Source organism: Zingiber officinale, chromosome 11B (genome assembly GCF_018446385.1).
Source record: "Zingiber officinale cultivar Zhangliang chromosome 11B, Zo_v1.1, whole genome shotgun sequence".
NCBI classification, from domain to species: Eukaryota; Viridiplantae; Streptophyta; class Magnoliopsida; order Zingiberales; family Zingiberaceae; genus Zingiber; species Zingiber officinale.
This window is the reverse complement of record NC_056007.1, coordinates 79,388,462-79,407,982: the sequence shown is the minus strand read 5'-3', so window position 1 is coordinate 79,407,982 and position 19,521 is coordinate 79,388,462. Positions and strand designations below refer to the sequence as shown.

The window sequence follows — 19,521 nt, the reverse complement described above, 5'->3', positions numbered from 1 at the left end:
ATGATGTCAATTAAGGGTTATGATTTAAAGATTGTACTTGAAGCATTTAGCTCTTTTCTTAGCTTTGGAATGTCAAAATCCTAGTGATTAGCTTCCTTCAAGAGGATCTACCACTTTATTTATATGTGTGTTGCCATGTCTGCATCAATTTGAAAGTATAGTCTTTTTTTGATTAGTTAAGCAAGCCAAAATTAGAATTTTATAATCATAAATAAAATGGAGCGAAAGAGTTAATTGAGATAACTACTAAATTTCACCTACTAACTTGTCTTATTAATCCAACTTTTGTATTTAAAAACTTAAATATGACCAAAAGACTAGTTCCATATTCACATCGAGTCTTTTTGTTGTAATTTTCAAATTAGTAAGTAGATGTCTTATATTTATCATAATAGGTAATTGCAACATAGATATTATTATGAACATTAGGGTATATATCTTCCTAACCAAGAACTAGATAATCTGTCTCTACTTAGCAATCACACATCTTTTACCACATTTATCATTATCTTTCATAGATTTTGTGTCTTTAGGTTTTCAATCTCTCTCGATTTAGTTGTTGTGCCACCAATGTACTAAGTTCCCTGAGTTTGCTCTATGCCACCCAACCAATGCTTCATGTCATCAATCCACCTTATTTTGAGCCATTCATTGAATACACCAAGCTCTCACTTTATGCCATATTCAATTCTCCAAATCTATTAATCCATTGCTTAATGTTTCATATGCAAGAGTTTTTCTAGCCTTCGAGGTTGGGTTGAGTTGCTTAGTATGAGATAGAGTTGCTACCAAACAACTTAGTCATCGCCCTCCGTTATCTTGAGCTAAGATCATCCTCTGCATCAAAGAATTCCCCTACTATAAGAAGACTCTTTCATAGATCGGAGCAATATTTTAGTTTTGCGATAGACTAATGCATCTTTTCGATGAATAAAGTTTAACTAAAATACCTGTCTCCTGTTGCCTGCTGATTTTCTATGCTTGTTATAGTAAACAAAGTTCAAGTAGGTGTGGCATCACATTGTGAGGAATCATATGCAAGTGTTTGTTTGTTTGTTAATCAAGCAATTGGAATATTGTCAATTTTAAATGCCATCAAGATTATTAATCAACTAGAGCTACAATTTGATAATTCTTTTTTTTACATGGCAAAATACCTATTGCCTCTTAAACTACATCAGCCACATTCAAACAATTTATCTCGCTTTTAACTTCTCATAATTTGCTCCATATAAAAAAACACCTTCTAGCAAAAATAATATACAGAAATCAGAAGAAGAAAAATGCCAGCCACAAAGAGTACTCTGTTGGGTTGATACAACAACACTATCATTAAGTGGCAAAGTCAAAGAAATAAATACAATTTTAACATCTAAAAATTCTTATATATTTTAATCTATTTTAATTTCAATATGTGTATTAAAAACTATTCGGTTGTTATTTTTTTGGTTGCTTTAAATTCTAACTTTCATACTTTCTACTTGTTTCTTTCTACAACTAGAATTAGGATGAACAACTTTTCATTAATTTGGTGATCAATTACATCATTACACTCATTATATGGCTCAAGTAGCCATCAAATTAGGAAGTTAGTGTCAAAGGGACCACTTAAAGAAGCAAGTATAGAAGAAAGAAAAATAGGAAGAAAAGATAGAGCTTTTAAGTAAAATATTGATTTTCTGGACATATAAGATCTTTTATGTCTTTGGTAGATTGCTTGTTTTTATTAATTATTCATGTAATACAAGCCCAAGTAAAGAATTGAGATAAAAATAAGAGTAAAATATTAAACAAACGACGTCATCAAAAGAGCACCTTATTTTAAAAAAATCAAATCAAATCAAATCAAATCAAAAGAGTATGTATCAAAATTTCCTCAATACATCCTATCCAACGGTATTATAATATTATAGTAGCTATTGGTATATGCTATAATATACTAACGTTATTAGATAGTTGGTATAACATGTAGAAATTATTGAATTACTCTTATAATATTATTCTTTACTTCTAATATTACTGTGGTAGCTAAGACTAAGTTGTATAAATAATTTTAAATGATTTTTATTAATTAAAAAAATATTTTTAATAAAAAGAATATTTTGATATATTAATATTAGAACTATTCGAAAAATTAACTATGCACTTTAATCAAATTTATAAATTACTATACACAAATCATTATTATATCAAAATTCTCTTTACTAATTTTTTAAAAATATTTAAACTTCATCAAAATCATTTTAAATTAATCAAAATCACTTTTAAATAGTTATAACTAAATCTTAAATTTTAAAATTACTTTAAAATAGTTATAACAATTACCTATTATTTTTTATTTATTTATTTTAATAATTCATATATCTAACTTCGAATTTGCTAATCTTACAAATTCATCTAATCCTATAAAAATTTTCTATCAACCATTTAAATAAATCAAAAAGTTTTAATAAAAATTTATCTAAATGGTCAACATTTCAATTTGATGGTCCGTGAGCAAGACTAGACTGGCTTGTTGTTGGATCAAGCCGGTTGGATGGGTCCATCGGGTCGGGAACGCTATGGATCCAATGTGAGAAGCAAAAGGACCGAGGGCTGGACCCCACCACCAGCTCACACCCAGCAGCCATTCATTGGTCATGCTAAATCGAGCCCTCCTTTTATTATCAGCGTAACATGTGCCATGAGTTGGTAAAGGTTAATCAATAGTCACATTTCACTTTAGCCTCTGGTCTTATAGAAAATTCACTTTTACTCCAAGGACGTTTGAAATTGCGTAAGAACCCTTAAATTTGGAGGGAATAAATGGATATTTTTAAATATTACGGGCCAAAATGAAAAAAAAATTGAGCTCTTTGGGAAAGGTTCAAATACGGGGCAAACTGAAAATTTCTCAAAATTTTTATTTGGGTCCTAAAAGTTTCTCAATTTATACTAGTAACTTCACCTAGGGAGATGCCATGTCCTTGCCGGTAGAGAAGCTGTTGCAGTGATCGCTGTGCCAGGATTAACGCGATTTTGCAGCCCACTTTTTGCGACGTAACTCTCTCTCTCTCTCTCTCTATCTTGGTAGCCCTCTCTCTCCTGATTGATTGATTCCTTTTTTCTTTGCAAATTGCAATTCCATCAACCATGGCAGCGAATTAATCTCCAGAGTCAGGGAAGAAGCAGCGGCAGAAGTGGCAGAAGGCAAGGAGGGACATTTTGGGAAAGAGTGACACTCAAGGTTCCAACCACCCCTTGCTCATACCAATCTCCAACGCGGCCACCGCGGCCGCCGCCAGCATCCACCACTGCTGCCCAGGCTAGTGTCACTGCTCTTCTGCAGTTGCAAAGAGTCAATTTTTTTGGCTTTGCAGTGAAGCTCAAGGAAGTATGATGTCGGTTGTTGCTGTTGCAATTGTTGGTGCTACCAAATCCTCCCCCTGACCGGCCCTCCCCATTTCATTCCGTTCCGCTCTTTCTGTTCTGCAACAGACAATTCCATCACGCTCTTTCTCTTTCAGAATTCATTGCAGAGTCACTCTAAGACAGCGCTGCGGCGAAGTTGGCCTTTTTTTCTTAGGTTTCTACCCCCTTTCTTTCGTGTTCTATCTGGAAAGCTTCACCGCGGAGTGGATCTGGTACTGGTGGGGTTTAGCATCGTCGTATGGTCTTGCGCGCGTGATCCGTGTGCTCTTCGAGAAAGATGGCGGTGGAGAGCGGGGAGGATTGCTGCGTGAAAGTGGCCGTGCACGTAAGGCCGCTCATTGGCGACGAGCGCCAGCAGGGGTGCAAGGATTGTGTCACCGTAGTCCCTGGGAAACCGCAGGTTCCTTTTTCTGTCGTCTCATCTCCTTATTTCACAAAATAAAAGAAAAGGAAAGAATCAATTGATCGAACTTTCTTGTTTGAGATGCGGATAACGTAAGTTAGGATGGGCTCTTGTTGAAGAAAACGAAAAAAAGTGATGATTTTCCATTGACATATCTTTAGTTTCTCACTGGTTTTCAGATGAATTGGATCAGAGACTTTCTTTTTCATTTTTTGTCTGTTATGGAGGTTCAAGGGCAATGAATGTTTGCGAATTGGAAGCAAATATTTTGTGGGTCTATAATTGATATCCTCTATGTGCCGCTTAAATTGTTCGCAACTTTTTGCCTTTTCTGAGTCACTGTAGTCTAAGTTGTTTTCTTTTCAAAGTGTTTCTGTATAACGCATGTGGGCACTGGATTATTCTCAAAACTTGTTCTGATCAGTAATCGCGTTTCCAATTATTATTCTCAAATTTGTGGAAGATAATCTCGTTCTTTTCCTCTTTAAAGACTCCACTCATTCAAATCTCTTTTCTATTTGTACATATGAGTTCTGCTTAATTTTTCGTCATCTTTGATAGTTTGCAAGGTTTGCTTGACGATCCTCTCATCCTTTTGTTGGTCGAGCTAGTTGATTAAGGTTCCTTCTTTCCCCCATCCATTTAAGGCTTGTAGCAGTCCATCAATGAAAGAAATTCCTTTCTCTGTTCCCCTGGATGTCAGTACCTTGCTTTCTTACCTTAGCTTTTTCAGTTATGATGGATAAAACTGCAACTCCATAATTGTGATTTTTCTAATTATGGAAACTCAAAAAAAAAAAAGTCGACAGGATGTAGGCGAGAATATGGATAATTTGTTCACTATGGTTATCTTTCACTATTTGATGACTGCTAAAAACTATTTTTTTTCATCTATTGCAATTGAGTGTCTGCTTGGCTCTCTCCTATCCTTTTTCAAACCGACTCTCTTATCAATGAAAGACTTTCCTGAAAATAGTTTTAAATGTTCAGAAATTTCTTGAATTTCTAAATCATAAATAGTTATGGAAGTCTTCTGACATGCAGGTGCAAATTGGCACCCATTCATTTACTTTTGATCATGTATATGGGAGCACAGGTACTCCATCGTCCGCCATATTTGACGAATGTGTTGCTCCACTTGTAGATGGCTTATTCCAAGGATACAATGCTACTGTTCTTGCGTATGGTCAAGTTAAGTGTTAGAATATTTATTAAGATAAATGGGTAAAATCTTTGTACAATGTAGCCTGAAATACTTACAGAATTGACAACTTGTTTTGCTATAGACGGGGTCAGGAAAAACGTACACCATGGGAACTGCATGTAAGGATGGTTCTCAAACAGGTCTTATACCTCAAGTTATGAATTCTTTATTTAGCAAAATTGAGGCTTTGAAGAATCAAGCAGAATTTCAACTGCGCGTCTCATTCATTGAGGTACCAGAAATTTCAGTTTGCTAGGACTGATTCCTCTTTTCTTAGATGGGAATAATGTTTGTTGCTTCTGTATATGCCTTTTCTTGCCTGGAACATTGATTGTGTTCGTGAAATCTTTCTTACTTATCAACACCACAAGTTAAAATAAAAATTCATCAAAAGTGACCAGTTATTCTCTCTTGGAAAGAGCTCCTCATTGAACATATATACTTTTGTACCCATTGGGCCATAATTACATATTTATAGTTGTTATCTACATTTGGTGACAATAAGTAGTATACATTTCTGATTTGTATTTTGAGCTGTTTCTTTGCTAGATAACATTCATTTTCTATTGTACATTTGTACTATAATCTTAGAGCATTTGCAATTCAATTATTTGTCTTGTAGAATTGTCCATGCACTTTTCTTTGTATCTCATACTGATAATTTGTTTTTTGGAACATGGAGATATTAAAAGAAGAAGTGAGAGATTTGCTAGATAGTTCATCTGTCAGCAAAATTGAAGCTGTCAATGGACATTCTGGGAAGTTGACAATGCCTGGGAAGGCTCTAGTGCAGATACGGGAGGCATCAAATGGGGCAATAACATTGGCTGGATCAACTGAGATTTTTGTTAGCACTCAAAAGGAGATGGCTGCATGTCTAGAACAAGGTTCACTGATTCGAGCAACTGGAAGTACAAATATGAACAATCAGTCAAGGTTAAGATGATAGATTGGCTCGTTTGCTGATGTCTGTTTGTTATTCTCTAAAAGCATGCTTGATGTGTTCTATGCTTGACTAGTTAGCTTTGTGACTTGGTCCTACAGGAAGAAGCCTCCTGTAGCATTTCAAACCATTAGACATGATAAATAGTTGCTTTCATATTCAAGATTTTTTTTACATGAAGCAGACTATAAAGAGAGGATGAATGTCATGTAACTATATATCATCTGTCTCAGCAGTTGCTGCGACTGATGAGCCCAGAGCTCACTCACTGGTTGTACACCTAGTTTAACTTCCATTTCTCACAAGACAATTGTTGTTACCTTCATGGTATATACATTTACATTGGCTTCATATTATCTTATCGTCTCCTTATATAATTAGTAACTTAACTGCTGAATTTTTTTGGAAAGTGAACTGTATAATTAAGGAGTTGTTTTCCCCAATTGAATATCCTTACATATGTCTGACGATCAATTTTTTCAATACTTATATACGACATGCACTGTCTGATTGTAATAGCATATACGCTCTAACTTGAATTGTCAACCAGGCATCTTTTCCAGTTTTCCTTTTCAATGATTTAATATAGCCTTGTGCTTAGAATAATAAATATCTAAAAGATGCTATCTAAAATGACAAAAATGATGATCAATGGATAAATGCAGGGTGTGAAATTACAAGTACCAAAATTTCTTTTCCATTAGAGAAGTGAGCTTTCTCCTTCCTTGTTGACCAATAAAATACACACAATTATTGTTTTTGTTGCAACATGAACCTATTCCATCATACTAATTTTAGTAATGTTATTTCTTTGTGGAATAGTCGTTCCCATGCCATTTTCACAATCACATTAGAGCAAATGTGCAAGATTGGTCCAAATGTCCCTGCTGAAGGCACCCTCATGGAGGACATGAATCATGAATATTTATCTGCAAAACTACACTTAGTAGATCTTGCTGGATCAGAACGTGCCAAGAGAACAGGCTCAGATGGCCTTCGATTCAAGGAAGGTAGTTCACCTGCTTTTTGATTTATACAACAACCACCCAAATACAATGTTTCTTGACAGACACATGCATGGTTGTTTCAGGAGTTCATATAAATAGGGGGCTGCTAGCCCTTGGAAATGTCATTAGTGCTCTTGGAGATGAGAAAAAGCGTAAAGAGGGTGCCCATGTTCCTTACCGTGATAGCAAACTTACACGGCTCTTGCAGGTTGCAGACATTTAATCTTGGCATGATCTCTAACTATTGTTGCGCTTTTAGCCTTTCATTAAATAGGAATTAATCAACAAATGAGCATGCATATGAGTCATCCTTTGCTCAAAAAAGGACTTTATTTAACAGCTTGGAGAATCATGAATTTTGAAGTGTAGTTTGAGATAATTGAAACATAATAAAGAGAAAACATATTTTTCTTTCTAGGAAAGATGAATAGATAGTACTTTTGATATATAGTCCACTGGATTTATACTTGCCTTCTACTTATGGTGATAGTATATCTTTTCCAATTTACAAATCTGATATAGGAGTTTCAAAATTTCCAAAAAATGTAGTCTACTTAAGGGCCAACATCATAGGAGGATCCTATTTTTTAGGAGGCAAACTGAGTTTTAGATCAGAAAAATACTATGCGACATTTTTAATCCCAAAATTGGTCTAAAAACCAGACAACTGAATTAGGATGATACATGTACTATTGCACTGTTGATCCTATAAATGAAGACCATTATTTGACAAGCTGACCACATTTTGAGTGCTTGATGTAGTAATTAATGGTGCTGCTGCTATTCTTTCTGATATTGTTTGCATCATTTTTAGAGGTACATGAATGTTATTAGGTATTCAGTATTTCTTCCATATCAGTGTGGCAAAAACATTTTATCCATCTGAATTTGGTAATCTACATTTTTTCAAGGACCATGACAAGAACTTTTTTTTTAACTGTTTCTTGTTTTAACATCATGCAGGATTCACTTGGTGGAAATAGCAGGACTGTAATGATAGGTATCTTAAACTGATTGAAGCTTAACCATAAATTAGGATACAATAGATTCTAAAAAATCTTACTTTATTTGCTACATTCACCAGACAATTGCTAAAATCATTCATTAAGTTCTTTTCATAAGCTCAGGTCCTTGATTGTCCTCAGTCTAGTTAAAAAATATCATAAGCTCAATCTGTTGTGAATGCATTCAATGTTAGGACCTCCAAAATTTTGGGTGCAAAATTCTTCAACTGGCCTTTGGAACCAATATAAGATGTAATAATCTCCTTAAATCACACCTTCTCACTAAAAAATGACTGTTGTTTTTCAAGTGCTCTGTCCTCTCTTGAAGAATAGAGTGGAGACAATTTGCATTGCAGTTGAATTAACATAATATTTTGCGACTTAGGAAATATATTGAGTTGGCCATTAGTTTTTCGGGTACAAACATGTGTAACAAGGGAAAAAATCTTGTATTCTGTTAACACTTAATTACTCTCTACCACATTTTTTTTTACTTTTCCAAGATATCATATTCCCTCTCTTAAAGAAGGCAATATCCTGATGCGGATCATTGATCACTTGTATGCCATATCTGTTTCTTTTTCTCCACTTGCCTTTCCTTCCTAGTTATCCACCAAAGAAAACAAGGTTTTTTGGATAATAAATATGATCAGCATTCTTCAATAATCATATTGTACTTGAAATAATACAGTTCTTGTGGAAAACAAAATTTTATCTAACTAAATTATTTTTCTCCTTTCCAGCCTGTACCAGTCCAGCTGATGTTAACACAGAAGAAACACTCAACACATTAAAATATGCTAACCGAGCTCGTAACATTCAGAATAAGCCCATTGTGAGTTTCCAGCTTGAGGGAATGAAAATGATACTCATTTAATGGAAATATGAACTTTATTTCTCTTAATCTGCTTAACTTCTTGTATTTTGGAATCTATCTAGGTCAACAGGAATCCAATATCAGAAGAGATTCACAGAATGAGGCAACATATTGAATATCTACAGGCTGAATTGGCCTGTCACCGCGGGGGAGGTGCATCGGATGATATCCAGGTAATTATATTACTCTCGGCTGTCAACTTTTGTGGAGATGATGATGGTCATGGTATTATAACAGTATAAAATGTCCATCTGACAATCGACATTCTAAACTTCACGAGTTCGACATAGTGCATGAAATGAGCAGCCTTAACTCTATTCGTATGCTCTTCTGTTTGTTTGTCACCGCATACTGTTTGAACTGTAATTTGTGTCTGTTTTGTAGGCTCTGAAAGAGAAAATCTCTTGGCTGGAAGCTACTAATGAAGATCTTTGTATGGAAATCTACGAATACCGGAGTCGATTTTCTCAGGATCACCATTTTGCCACAGATTCTGAAGTATATTTCTTGAACACCCTCACTTTTACAGTTCTGTACCTTTTAATTCAACTTCTTGTTTGATCATATAGATTTGTGTAAGCCAAATAGCAGGGCAGGGAATGGGATTATAGGAATAATAGGTTACTATTAAGTCAAAATTTTAATGGTGGTTGCTTGAATTGAATTAAGATCAATTCAAAAACTAAGTGAAAATTGACAATGACCTAAATGTGAAAAAAATGCAATTGATGAACTATTGACTGAAAAATCCAGAATTTGAAGTTGTATCTGCAAGTTGATCAAATGAATCGGACTAGACTAGGGTCTATAGTGCAACTTGAAAATTCATCACTCTCTAAGACTATGGTTTCTAATTCTGAAAAGGAAGTCCTTATGGTGACAAACTCTAGATGTGACAAACTCTGAAAATAGGAAAGGGCAGCCCGGTGCACGAAGCTCCCGCTATGCGGGGTCCCGGGGAAGGATCCATTGTACGCGGCCTTACCCTGCTTTTTGCAAGAGGTTGTTTCCAGGATTCAAACCCGTGACCTTTTGGTCACAAAGCAATAACTTTACCGTTGCGCCAAGGCTCTCCTTCCTATTTTCATTGTCAAAGCATGTTGTTGTAAGGATGAGAACAATAAATGTTTACCAGGATGAGAATTATATTCCATTGTCAAAGCATATCCTAAATTTGAGATTGTTATAATTTTACGACCTAGACCCCACAAAGCCCATTAGCTAACTTTTAAGCTGGTATATGTCATAAGGCATGTTGGTGTAAGATTTACAGTGCCAAATTTTATTGTGATCCCCCTCGTGCATGGTGAGACATGAGCTAAATAATAAGCTTTATTAGCTTAGATAGAGTGTGACTGCTAGTCATTAGTTGAGTTTAATCATTTTGGGTCATGATTGACCCTAATAACTTAATGAGTCACTTCGTTAGGCATGTTGAAGTGTTGGAAAAGAATGCCTTTTGTATGATGGTGCTGTCAATATGAGATCTCGCATGCCATTGAGTAGAAATGATTTTGGGCTATGAGTTGACTTTGCTTCTTGATAGAACGTCAAACCTCATGTGGGAGAGTTTGTAACACCTACTTTAGTACCACATAGTAAGTTGTGGGCTAATATAGAAGTCTCATAAGCTAATATGAGTGAGCTACTATTAACTTGGGCTTAAGCATTTTGCACTAATGGTCGAGCCTCATAAGTCATAGGTCATTGGGTTAATTCTCTTATTTGTGCAAGAAGTGACATTTTTTTAACAATATTATCTCCCTCAATTCTAGATTGATAACAAATGAAACCATGGTTTAAATTACCATTCCAAGTCATGTATCTATCCCAAATGGAAACTGGAAGTTTATTGGTTTGATAAAAAATATTTATGTTGCATTTTGAAATTTCAGGAAACTGGAAGTTGTTTTCTTAAAGGAGAAGATCTAAAGAGGAGCCTGCACAATGCAGAAGGCTATGATTATCACATGGCTGGAGCTTTAAGAGGTATTATAAATCATTTGTGTTTAAAGTAATGTTAATTAGATTTTGGTAGTGAATGCACATGATATTTTTCAGCATGTGATGGTTATCCTAAACCATTTGACTCTCGGGGTGATGTTTCATTGCTTCACCAGGTGATTCAAAGGAAATAGATGAAGTAGCCAAAGAATGGGAGCACACAATGTTGCAAGATTCTATGGGAAAGGAGTTGAATGAGTTAAATAGACAATTGGAGCAAAAAGAGGTGATAAGTAGCATCAAATTTTATTTCTCTATAATTAATTAATGAAAATCAGATTATTATTTCTTTCTCATGATGAAGATCTTTCTTCATCACCTTTTCCAAATGACATATGGAATCTTTATTTCTTTTTTGTGGGGCTTTTTGTTATTTTGTGTGTCATCAAGAGGAATTAGCTGATGTCTATGCTTCCAGTATGAAGGGAAATGTTAGAATTAATATTTATATATATTAGTATGTCTTGATTAAGCCTCACATGAGGTACTTATTATGTTGGACTCCATCTAAGATAGGGCTATAATTATTCATATCAAGGTTTAAAATCTCGTTTGTTATGAGCTAGGGGTTTGGTACCTGGTTGAAATGAGATAGTTTCGGGCCATTTCTACCGTGCCAAGTGGATGGTGTTGGTCACTTTGATGATGAGGAAGAGGAGAAAGAAGAATAGTAGGTGCTTTCTTGAAGCTGTTGTTGGAAGACGTGGTGATAGTTGTCTGTAACACAAGATTGGTGGGATCAAATACCTGGTCTGATTAGTGGTGCGGGCAAGGATGCGTACCTTAGAGATCATGACACGAGTGAGAGAAGCATTGTTCTACTATTGTTGGTGTCAATCACCTTTGTCAGATTGGGATATAATGGATCCTCATGAGGAAAAATCTCAAATGGCAAAAGTGGAAAGGCAATGGTGTAATGTGTTTGCTCACCTTCACAGCCGGGGGAGGGGTGAAGTTTTGTTTGGAACTAAAGAGGGAGGTGGCACTCAATGGAGTTCTATGGACGTATTGAGGGCATTGAGGAGGGTGGTGAAGCTGCAAAGGGGCTCTAGGACTGGATCGAGAGGAAGAGGAGGATGGTTGAGGTACTAATGCCAACGCCATTTTTCTACCTCTTGGTGTGAGAGCAAAATGGAAAATTTTGGCCATTCTGTCTAGAACAGCTCAAGATTTTAATACATAATTCACATTGATTACAACAATAACAACAAATATCAGTCTCAGCTACTGTACTGTATTATTGTGTTTTTTACAACAACCATTATAATATGTAAAAGTTGATTAAATTAGTTTTACTCATATGTGATTTGTCAATGTTGATAATATATGCTAGACTTGCTTGAAGTTTGTTTTCTTTTGTGTATGCAATAAATTCAAGCTATCTTTGCAGTTGAAATTTTGGCTTTCCTGTTGAACGTAATTTGGTGTGACTGTTCTTTGAAGTCTTTGATTCCATGTGACTCCATAATGAGGCTCTTTAGCCAATTCATTGCTAGTTGACGAATTTTCTTGTCTGTGCAGTCTGAGATGAAAACGTTTTGTGGATTTGACACGTTTTCTCTTAAGCAACACTTCAAAAAGAAGTTGATGGAACTTGAAGAGGAGAAAAGAGCAGTGCAGGTTAAGGGATCGAGATTGATTTTTGTATCTACTCCATTTGTTTCCCTGAATTTCCTCCAATGCTGACCTTCTGGTAACTCATTGCAGCAAGAAAGAGACAGATTGTTGGCTGAAGTTGAAAACCTCGCTGCAGCCTCAGATGGGCAAGGGCACAAATTGCCAGAGAACCACTTGCAGAAACTGAAGGCCCTTGAAGCACAGGTTGATTATTTATGCCGAATCTTCTATCATGAATTAGTAATGAAAAGCATTTCATTCAGACTTGATGACTACCAAAATTTCTCTTTTCAGATATTGGACCTTAAAAAGAAACAAGAAAACCAAGTTCAACTATCAAAGCAAAAACAAAGGAGTGAGGAAGCGGCAAAGAAGCTACAAGAAGAGATACAATTTATTAAGTCACAGAAGGTTGTTGTTTATTACTAAATATCTCTGTTATTCATTTAGTCTATTCTCCATTTTTCATGTTGTGTTTAGTGGTTTCTCTATTTTGCAGGTCCAGTTGCAACACAAGATAAAGCAAGAGGCAGAACAATTTCGTCAGTGGAAGGCTTCTCGTGAGAAGGAACTGCTTCAGGTGCATTTTGTGTTATGATTTAGAGTATTAGGATCCATATAAAACTGTAAACTGGATCAGGCAGTTTTCTTGTAGTTATGTTACAAGTAATAGTCCCTATAGTTTCAAGAAATCAGCATTTGTTGTCAGTTCTGACTGTCTTTGCTTTGAACTGGGAATCCTGTAATTCACCATGATCCATGTATGATAACCCTACTAAGTTCCAATTAATTTATGAACAATAATGCTGCAGTGTTGCTGCCCAAGCATATGGCTGTCCTTATTTGGCAAGTTAGTACTACTTACACTCACATGATGGGTATCTATTAGTGTTATCCCCATGCAAGGTTCTCATTGTAGGCAAAGAACATAGAAACAACCTCTACCCACAGAATTCTGCTCAGTGTCATCAACTTGACTGTAACCTGGCCTAGAAAAGGAACTCTAATAGAAATCTTGGTTTTATATTGTGCAAATAAATCTTATTCATTTCCATGTCATTTGGCCTGCCATTTTGTAGTGATAGTTTGTCAATGTATCATCATTTGATGGAATTGTGTACTATTCCTTCATATTATTATACACTTGTACATTGTTTTCTTATGATGTGAAAGATGGTAACTTCTGTGCTGTATGCTATTTATATATTTTTTTTTAGAAGAAAAGGAACTAGTGGAATCCTGTAGGTCCTATAAATTTGTTTTGTTTTTTATGCATTTTCGCAAACAGCTAAAGAAAGAGGGAAGGAGAAATGAGTATGAGCGACATAAACTTCGATCATTAAATCAGAGACAGAAATTGGTAAGTGTAACCATCTCTATGAGGAAACCATCAGTCTAATTGTTTCGTTTATTTCTTATCCAGTGGCATGTCTTAGTTATTACTCTGCTTGTGTTGGATAAGTAATTTGTAATATCTATTTTATTCTGAGTGATATTATTCAGTTTGTTTAACTCATTTGAACATATAAGAAGCTAAAATTTTACTAATGTACTTCCAGGGATTGACAAAATCATGACATGTATGTGTTTGATTTTGGTGTAAAAGATGCTTTTGAAACTATATTGGTTATTCTAAATTTATAAAGTAGGCACAGTAAGAGAGCTGGTGATATTCTTGAGGTATAGAAGTGTCTGACTAGGTTCAAGATATCATTTCGAGCCAGGGTATCAGCCCTTTGTCAGAACGATATTGTGTTAGTGTTGTGCCATGCTGGTTCGTTGGCGCACTGCATTGGTGGCCCCAATTAGGAAGGAGGATGACTGAGTATGCTAGCCTTAGTTATTACTCTGCTAGTACAGGTGTCTAATTTGTAAAATCTATTTTAGTCTCATAGTAGCTGCGATATATACAGTTTATTTAGCTCATTTGAACATATGAGAAGCTATATTTTACTAACCATGTCACCTAGGGATCGGCAAGATCATGACGAGTTTGTGTAGGAACTGATTTTGGTGTAAAAGATGCTTTTGTAACTATATAAGATTCTGAATTTATAAAGTAAGCACATAAGGGAGCTGGTGATAATCTTTTGGTATAGAAGTGTTGGACAACATCTAAGACATCATTCCAAGACAAGGTATCGTTCCTTTGCTGGAATGATATTGTTTGTTGGTGTCATGCCCTGCCAACCTGTCAACACTCTGCATCTGTGGCAGCAATTAGGAAGAAGAAGAAAAAAAACCTTGCTGCTGCCTGCTGGATTGGTCTTCACTCGTGAAAGAAGCATGAGTTCTGTTGATTGAGATGGTGGGAGGAATAGGGATAAGGTTTATGGGAGAAGGGGAGAATGAGGTAAACGAACAACGAGTTAGGGTATTAATTTTTAGATAGAATTTTGGACTTCATTCTACCACTCATTTGCTGGGGTGGAGATGTGGTTCTGTAGCGACGTAGGAATTAAATCGCAGACAATTGGCAGCGAATAGTAGCTGACTGCAGATGACTATTGGTGGCAACATGGTTGAGGTAAGTTTCATTTGTGTTGATCTCGTTTTGATTGTGGTTTACTGTGCTGACCAAAACTAAACATGACATTGCTATCCTTGGTGTCATGGTAGATTCATGATAGTCCTAGTCCTAAAACCAAGTTGATTAGCTGAAAGGGAGTAATATGCCCAGAAAAAAAAACTATAATGAGTTCTATGAAGTATGCATCACTCAAAGCACTGACCATGACTGATATTTGTAACTTGTTCCAGCATTTTATGGAGTTCTTATTTGCAGTTGTAATAGTTGAGACACCATATCATTTATATCTCAAACCTACCACAGGTTCTTCAGAGGAAAACAGAGGAGGCTGCAATGGCTACCAAGAAGTTGAAAGAACTGCTCGAAGCTCGAAAATCATCAGCACGTGAAAATTCTGGCACGTTTCTTTAAGGAAATATTTTTTAAGCTTCAATCCTTTTCTGATGTTACTTTTTTTTTCCTTTCCAGTTATTGCAAATGGTCATTCACCAGGAGTTCCGGTAAATTATCTGTGTTAATTTTTTATAAGAAAATAAGTGAAAATACATCAAATATAAATAAATTTTCAGTTCAATGAAAAATCCCTACAACGTTGGCTGGATCATGAACTTGAAGTCATGGTGCATGTGCATGAAGTGCGGAATGAATATGAGAAACAGAGTCAAGTGTAAGTTGTCTTTTAATTGGGAGAATGGAGAATTTCTGTGTATAGGCTTGATGATGTCTATTCTGGTTGTTCAGGCGTGCTGCCTTGGCCGAGGAGCTTACTTTCCTGAAACAAGAGGAGGCTTCATTATACGGTGCTAGTCCACCAAGAGTAAAGAATGGAAACTCCAGGTAGGTAAATCATTACAATGAATAGTATATCATGTGTAATTTTGGTGTTTGATCACTGCAAATTTATGCTTACGAATGCTTGGTTGTGGCTTCATTTAACAGCCTTCAATAACAAAAGAGTCGTATAAAACTCGTATTGATAGTTGATACATGAATTTATTTAAAGGTCCTGTTTGTTGATCATTCCTTTTGCAGAATGTCCTCTTTGTCTCCAAATGCACTATTAGCAAGAATAACATCACTTGAAAACATGGTGAACATATCATCAAACACTCTTGTAGCAATGGCTTCCCAACTTTCCGAGGCAGAGGAACGTGAACGTTCTTACACAGGACATGGAAGGTGGAATCAGTTGCGCTCCATGGGAGAAGCAAAGAGTCTGCTTCACTATGTGTTTAATGTTGCAGCAGATGCAAGGTTGCATTCCAAGTTTTTATCTTGATATTTGCTTATGGATTATGACAACATGAGGTTTGCATCAAAGAACTGGAAATTGAAAACAGAAGTAATAAACTCATTTTTGTTCTACGTATTGTTTAACAAATAGGCTGTTGAGTCATGTTCCTTTGACAAAGATTATTCAATGAAAAAAAAATAAATTTCAAATCACCAAGTAGAATAGATAATGAAAGAATGCCAGTTAGTCTCTAGCTTAAAATGGAGCATTTTCGCTTTGTTTTGACTAAATTGCGACAAGTTTTCTTGAGTTTTCAGTGCTTCATAAAGCAACGACTGACTTTTGCATATTTGGAATAGATGCAAGTTGAGGGAGAAGGAAATTGACATCAAGGAACTAAAAGAGCAACTGAATGAACTTGTTAGCCTTCTTCGACTCAGTGAAGCACGGAGAAAAGAAATGGAGAAGCAACAGAAGATGAGAGAGCAAGCTGTTGCAGTTCCATTAACGACATCACCTTCGGTAAGCTTGTGTTCAGTTCTTGTCAGTATCCAGCAGATACTGAGACTCTCAGATATTCTTGCAACTCTTAAGGTTATTTTCCCAAGTTGAATCTATAGCTACTTTTACTAATGTCATTCCTATGCTTGAGGAAGATACTGAAAAGAACGTAGGCCAAACCAAGGAGATACCTAAGCTCGAACGTCTAATGTTTAACTCTCAACGGCTAACTAGTTTAATGACCTAAATATGTACGTGCATGCATACCATATGGGTGTGGCAAATTTGCTAGACATGATGACTTAACACCTCTTGGTGCACAAGTATCTTGCTTGCTAAACTCAGACATACAACGTAAGTAGGATTTTGCTTGCTGTATGTATAATCTCTTTCTCCAAGTCCTCAAATTAATTTCAAGCCAATCGTGCAAAAGATGTCAAGACTGTTGTCGCCATAAAGACATGGCTTTTACTAAAAGAAAATTTAAAGGTAAAACAGCACAAATACTGCAACAATTTCAAGTCTGTTCCAAACATTTATATACTTTCAATCACTAAAATTCCAATATACAAAATTTTGCATTGAATAGAACCCTCAGTTAGTTAGATGAATGAGCTATTGCTAACTTTGGCTTAAGCATTTTTGGGTGAAAATGCGACAAATGAATAGGTTATTTCTCTCATCTAAGCATTTTGAAACTTATACTATGAAAATTGTGTATATAAATTAATAGGCAAATTCAAATGGTTCCCTGAAGCACTCTGCTGATGATACTGGTACTCCACTGTCTCCAATAGCAGTACCAGCGCAGAAACAACTGAAGTACACTGCTGGTATCGCTAATAGCCCAAATAAAGCGGCTTCAAGTTTTGACAAGCAGCCACTGAAGGTCTGTTTCCTGCTATTAATATGATCAATTTGCGACCCATTTTAACTGTCGTTGAGAAAGATCTTTTCTCTGACTGTAGATGGTGCCGATTGGGCATCTGCCTGTGGGAAAGAAACTGGCAATAACAGGTCATGGAGGAAAGCTTTGGAGATGGAAAAGGAGCCATCATCAGTGGCTCCTACAGTTCAAGTGGAAGTGGCAGAAACCATGGAAATTGTCTGAATGGATTCGGCGTAGTGATGAAACAATTATGAGAGCTAGACCTCGGTCCCTCCCTCTTCATAGGATCTCATGATATAGCATCGCATGGTCACCCAACAATCCCAACCAATCCCCCAGTAAGTATTTTATAGCATAAAGTGGTCACAACGCATTCTGATTCAAGCAAGGCTTAGACAATCTCCTCTTTTTTTTTCGAGGTTTTGATTAACAGAGAACTCCAATTTGTACATGTTTATACTGTATTTCTTCATATGTAAATTGTAACCATATAGGTAAGCATATTGACAAGGAAATTACTATCAGCCACATTCCCATGTTCCTCTTCAATAACAAGGCCTCATAAATTGTTCCTGAATGTAAAGATTTTCGCCTGTTGGATAAATGCAACTTCACCCGCCTTCCGCTTGTCTCTCTAAAAGCTCTGAAGCATGTCATAAAGCAGAAAAATTCTGAAAAATGCTGGTAATGAAGGGACATGAAGGATGAAGCTCGGCATGTAGCTGATTTCCTTTTTCCATCTTGTGGCAGTATCGCATTGGCCATCAAAGATGCTTGGCCTGTTTGGTTTGGTAAAGTATCCATTTGTAATTGTTATTATTATTATTTTTGTTATATCTTGTACGTATGAAACATTTATGTGTATCCAAAAGTAATACTGTCTTGGCTGTAAGAATACAAAGTTTGGTGTTTTGTGGTATGTAAAATTTGGAAATAGTATTTGTCGTAGTGAACTGAAGATGAAAAATAGAAGTTATCGATTCACCGGATTGGTTCGACCAATTTGATACTTGGATTCAGTTGAAATTTTAGAAGAGTTTACAAATTTTATCAAGAACCAGGTGCCTGTATTTCTGAAAGGGAACACAATGACAAAGCAACAGCTAACAAATCATCAAAGGGGTGCTCATGCAGCTCCTTCAATAGCGAGTCAGCTAAGATAAAGTTGAACAGGTAGTCGAATGCCTATAAAATTCACTGACAAATACTCTTTAGATTTGTCTTTGAATATTGACCGATGAACTCACGTTCAAAGATCAAAAATCTGTTCTTTCATGTCTCGATCTTTTACAGTGTCGATCAGCATTTAACACGGTCCACGGTCGGAATCAACTAAAGCAGCAAAAAGTTCTCATTTAACACGGGCGTGCTCCTAAGTTTGTATCAATGTGACATTTTCCTGCCAAAGTGTTTCAACACACCATGCACATCTACCGTAGGCGACTACGGTGGACACCCCTCACATGAAAAATGATCGGGGAATCCGAAAGTGCTTCGGACGCATGAACCTATAAGGGGTGTCCATCGTGTCACCCACGATGGGTGTACAGCATAGTTTGCAAAATCGCGATCCGGATCGTAGGATCGTACGATCCTACGATCCAGAAACCCAAAATCGATCCAGGATCGTGCAGAATCGTTTTTGCAGTAGGATCGTAGCAGGATCGGTAGGATCGGAGCAAGATCGGTGGAAGATTTGAGAGGTCATAACTTTTGACTCGGATTGAATCACGAGGCCTATAATATATCAAATTAAAGCTCGTTCAGAGATCTTTAATAAATTTCAAAATTTATCCTTAACTATTATCTTTTTTTCATCTTATTAGAGTTTTAAATTATTTAAATATATGTTTAATTATTTTTGTGTTAGTTTTTTATCAATAATATTCTGTCATTT

General features: G+C 36.0%; 1 protein-coding gene and 1 long non-coding RNA gene across 3 annotated transcripts; both read left to right on the top strand.

Annotated features, from left to right (window-relative positions):
• Positions 1-2,947: 2,947 nt before the first annotated feature.
• On the top strand, positions 2,948-3,505 carry LOC122033441. The gene is made up of 2 exons (XR_006126546.1): positions 2,948-3,039; positions 3,140-3,505. It is a non-coding gene; the product is annotated as an uncharacterized LOC122033441 (long non-coding RNA).
• Positions 3,506-3,550: 45 nt separating this feature from the next.
• On the top strand, positions 3,551-18,608 carry LOC122033440 (kinesin-like protein KIN-4A). Of its 2 annotated transcripts, XM_042592456.1 has the most exons (26): positions 3,551-3,811; positions 4,859-5,005; positions 5,101-5,250; positions 5,701-5,954; positions 6,784-6,971; positions 7,052-7,176; positions 7,932-7,968; positions 8,716-8,807; positions 8,912-9,022; positions 9,234-9,347; positions 10,745-10,838; positions 10,970-11,079; positions 12,375-12,473; positions 12,561-12,674; positions 12,765-12,881; positions 12,970-13,050; positions 13,759-13,830; positions 15,304-15,397; positions 15,469-15,500; positions 15,570-15,667; positions 15,742-15,837; positions 16,033-16,254; positions 16,594-16,756; positions 17,469-17,624; positions 17,704-17,962; positions 18,119-18,608. In XM_042592456.1, the coding sequence occupies exons 1-25, from the start codon at positions 3,689-3,691 to the stop codon at positions 17,917-17,919; spliced, it is 3,105 nt and encodes a 1,034-aa protein (XP_042448390.1). In that variant the 5' UTR covers positions 3,551-3,688; the 3' UTR covers positions 17,920-17,962; positions 18,119-18,608. The 2 variants fall into 2 exon arrangements, with proteins under 2 accessions (XP_042448390.1, XP_042448391.1); XM_042592457.1 differs by lacking the exons at positions 3,551-3,811; positions 4,859-5,005 and having other exon boundaries at positions 5,140-5,250; positions 5,711-5,954.
• The last annotated feature ends 913 nt before the right edge of the window (positions 18,609-19,521 follow it).

Bases quoted from the DNA above. Each gene is read 5' to 3' on its own strand.
- LOC122033440 (XM_042592456.1), top strand. From the start codon at position 3,689: ATGGCGGTGGAGAGCGGGGAGGATTGCTGCGTGAAAGTGGCCGTGCAC. The intron at 12,675-12,764 runs GTTGATTATTTA...TTCTCTTTTCAG, and splicing joins TGAAGGCCCTTGAAGCACAG to ATATTGGACCTTAAAAAGAA. The intron at 15,398-15,468 runs GCACGTTTCTTT...TTTCCTTTCCAG, and splicing joins ATCAGCACGTGAAAATTCTG to TTATTGCAAATGGTCATTCA.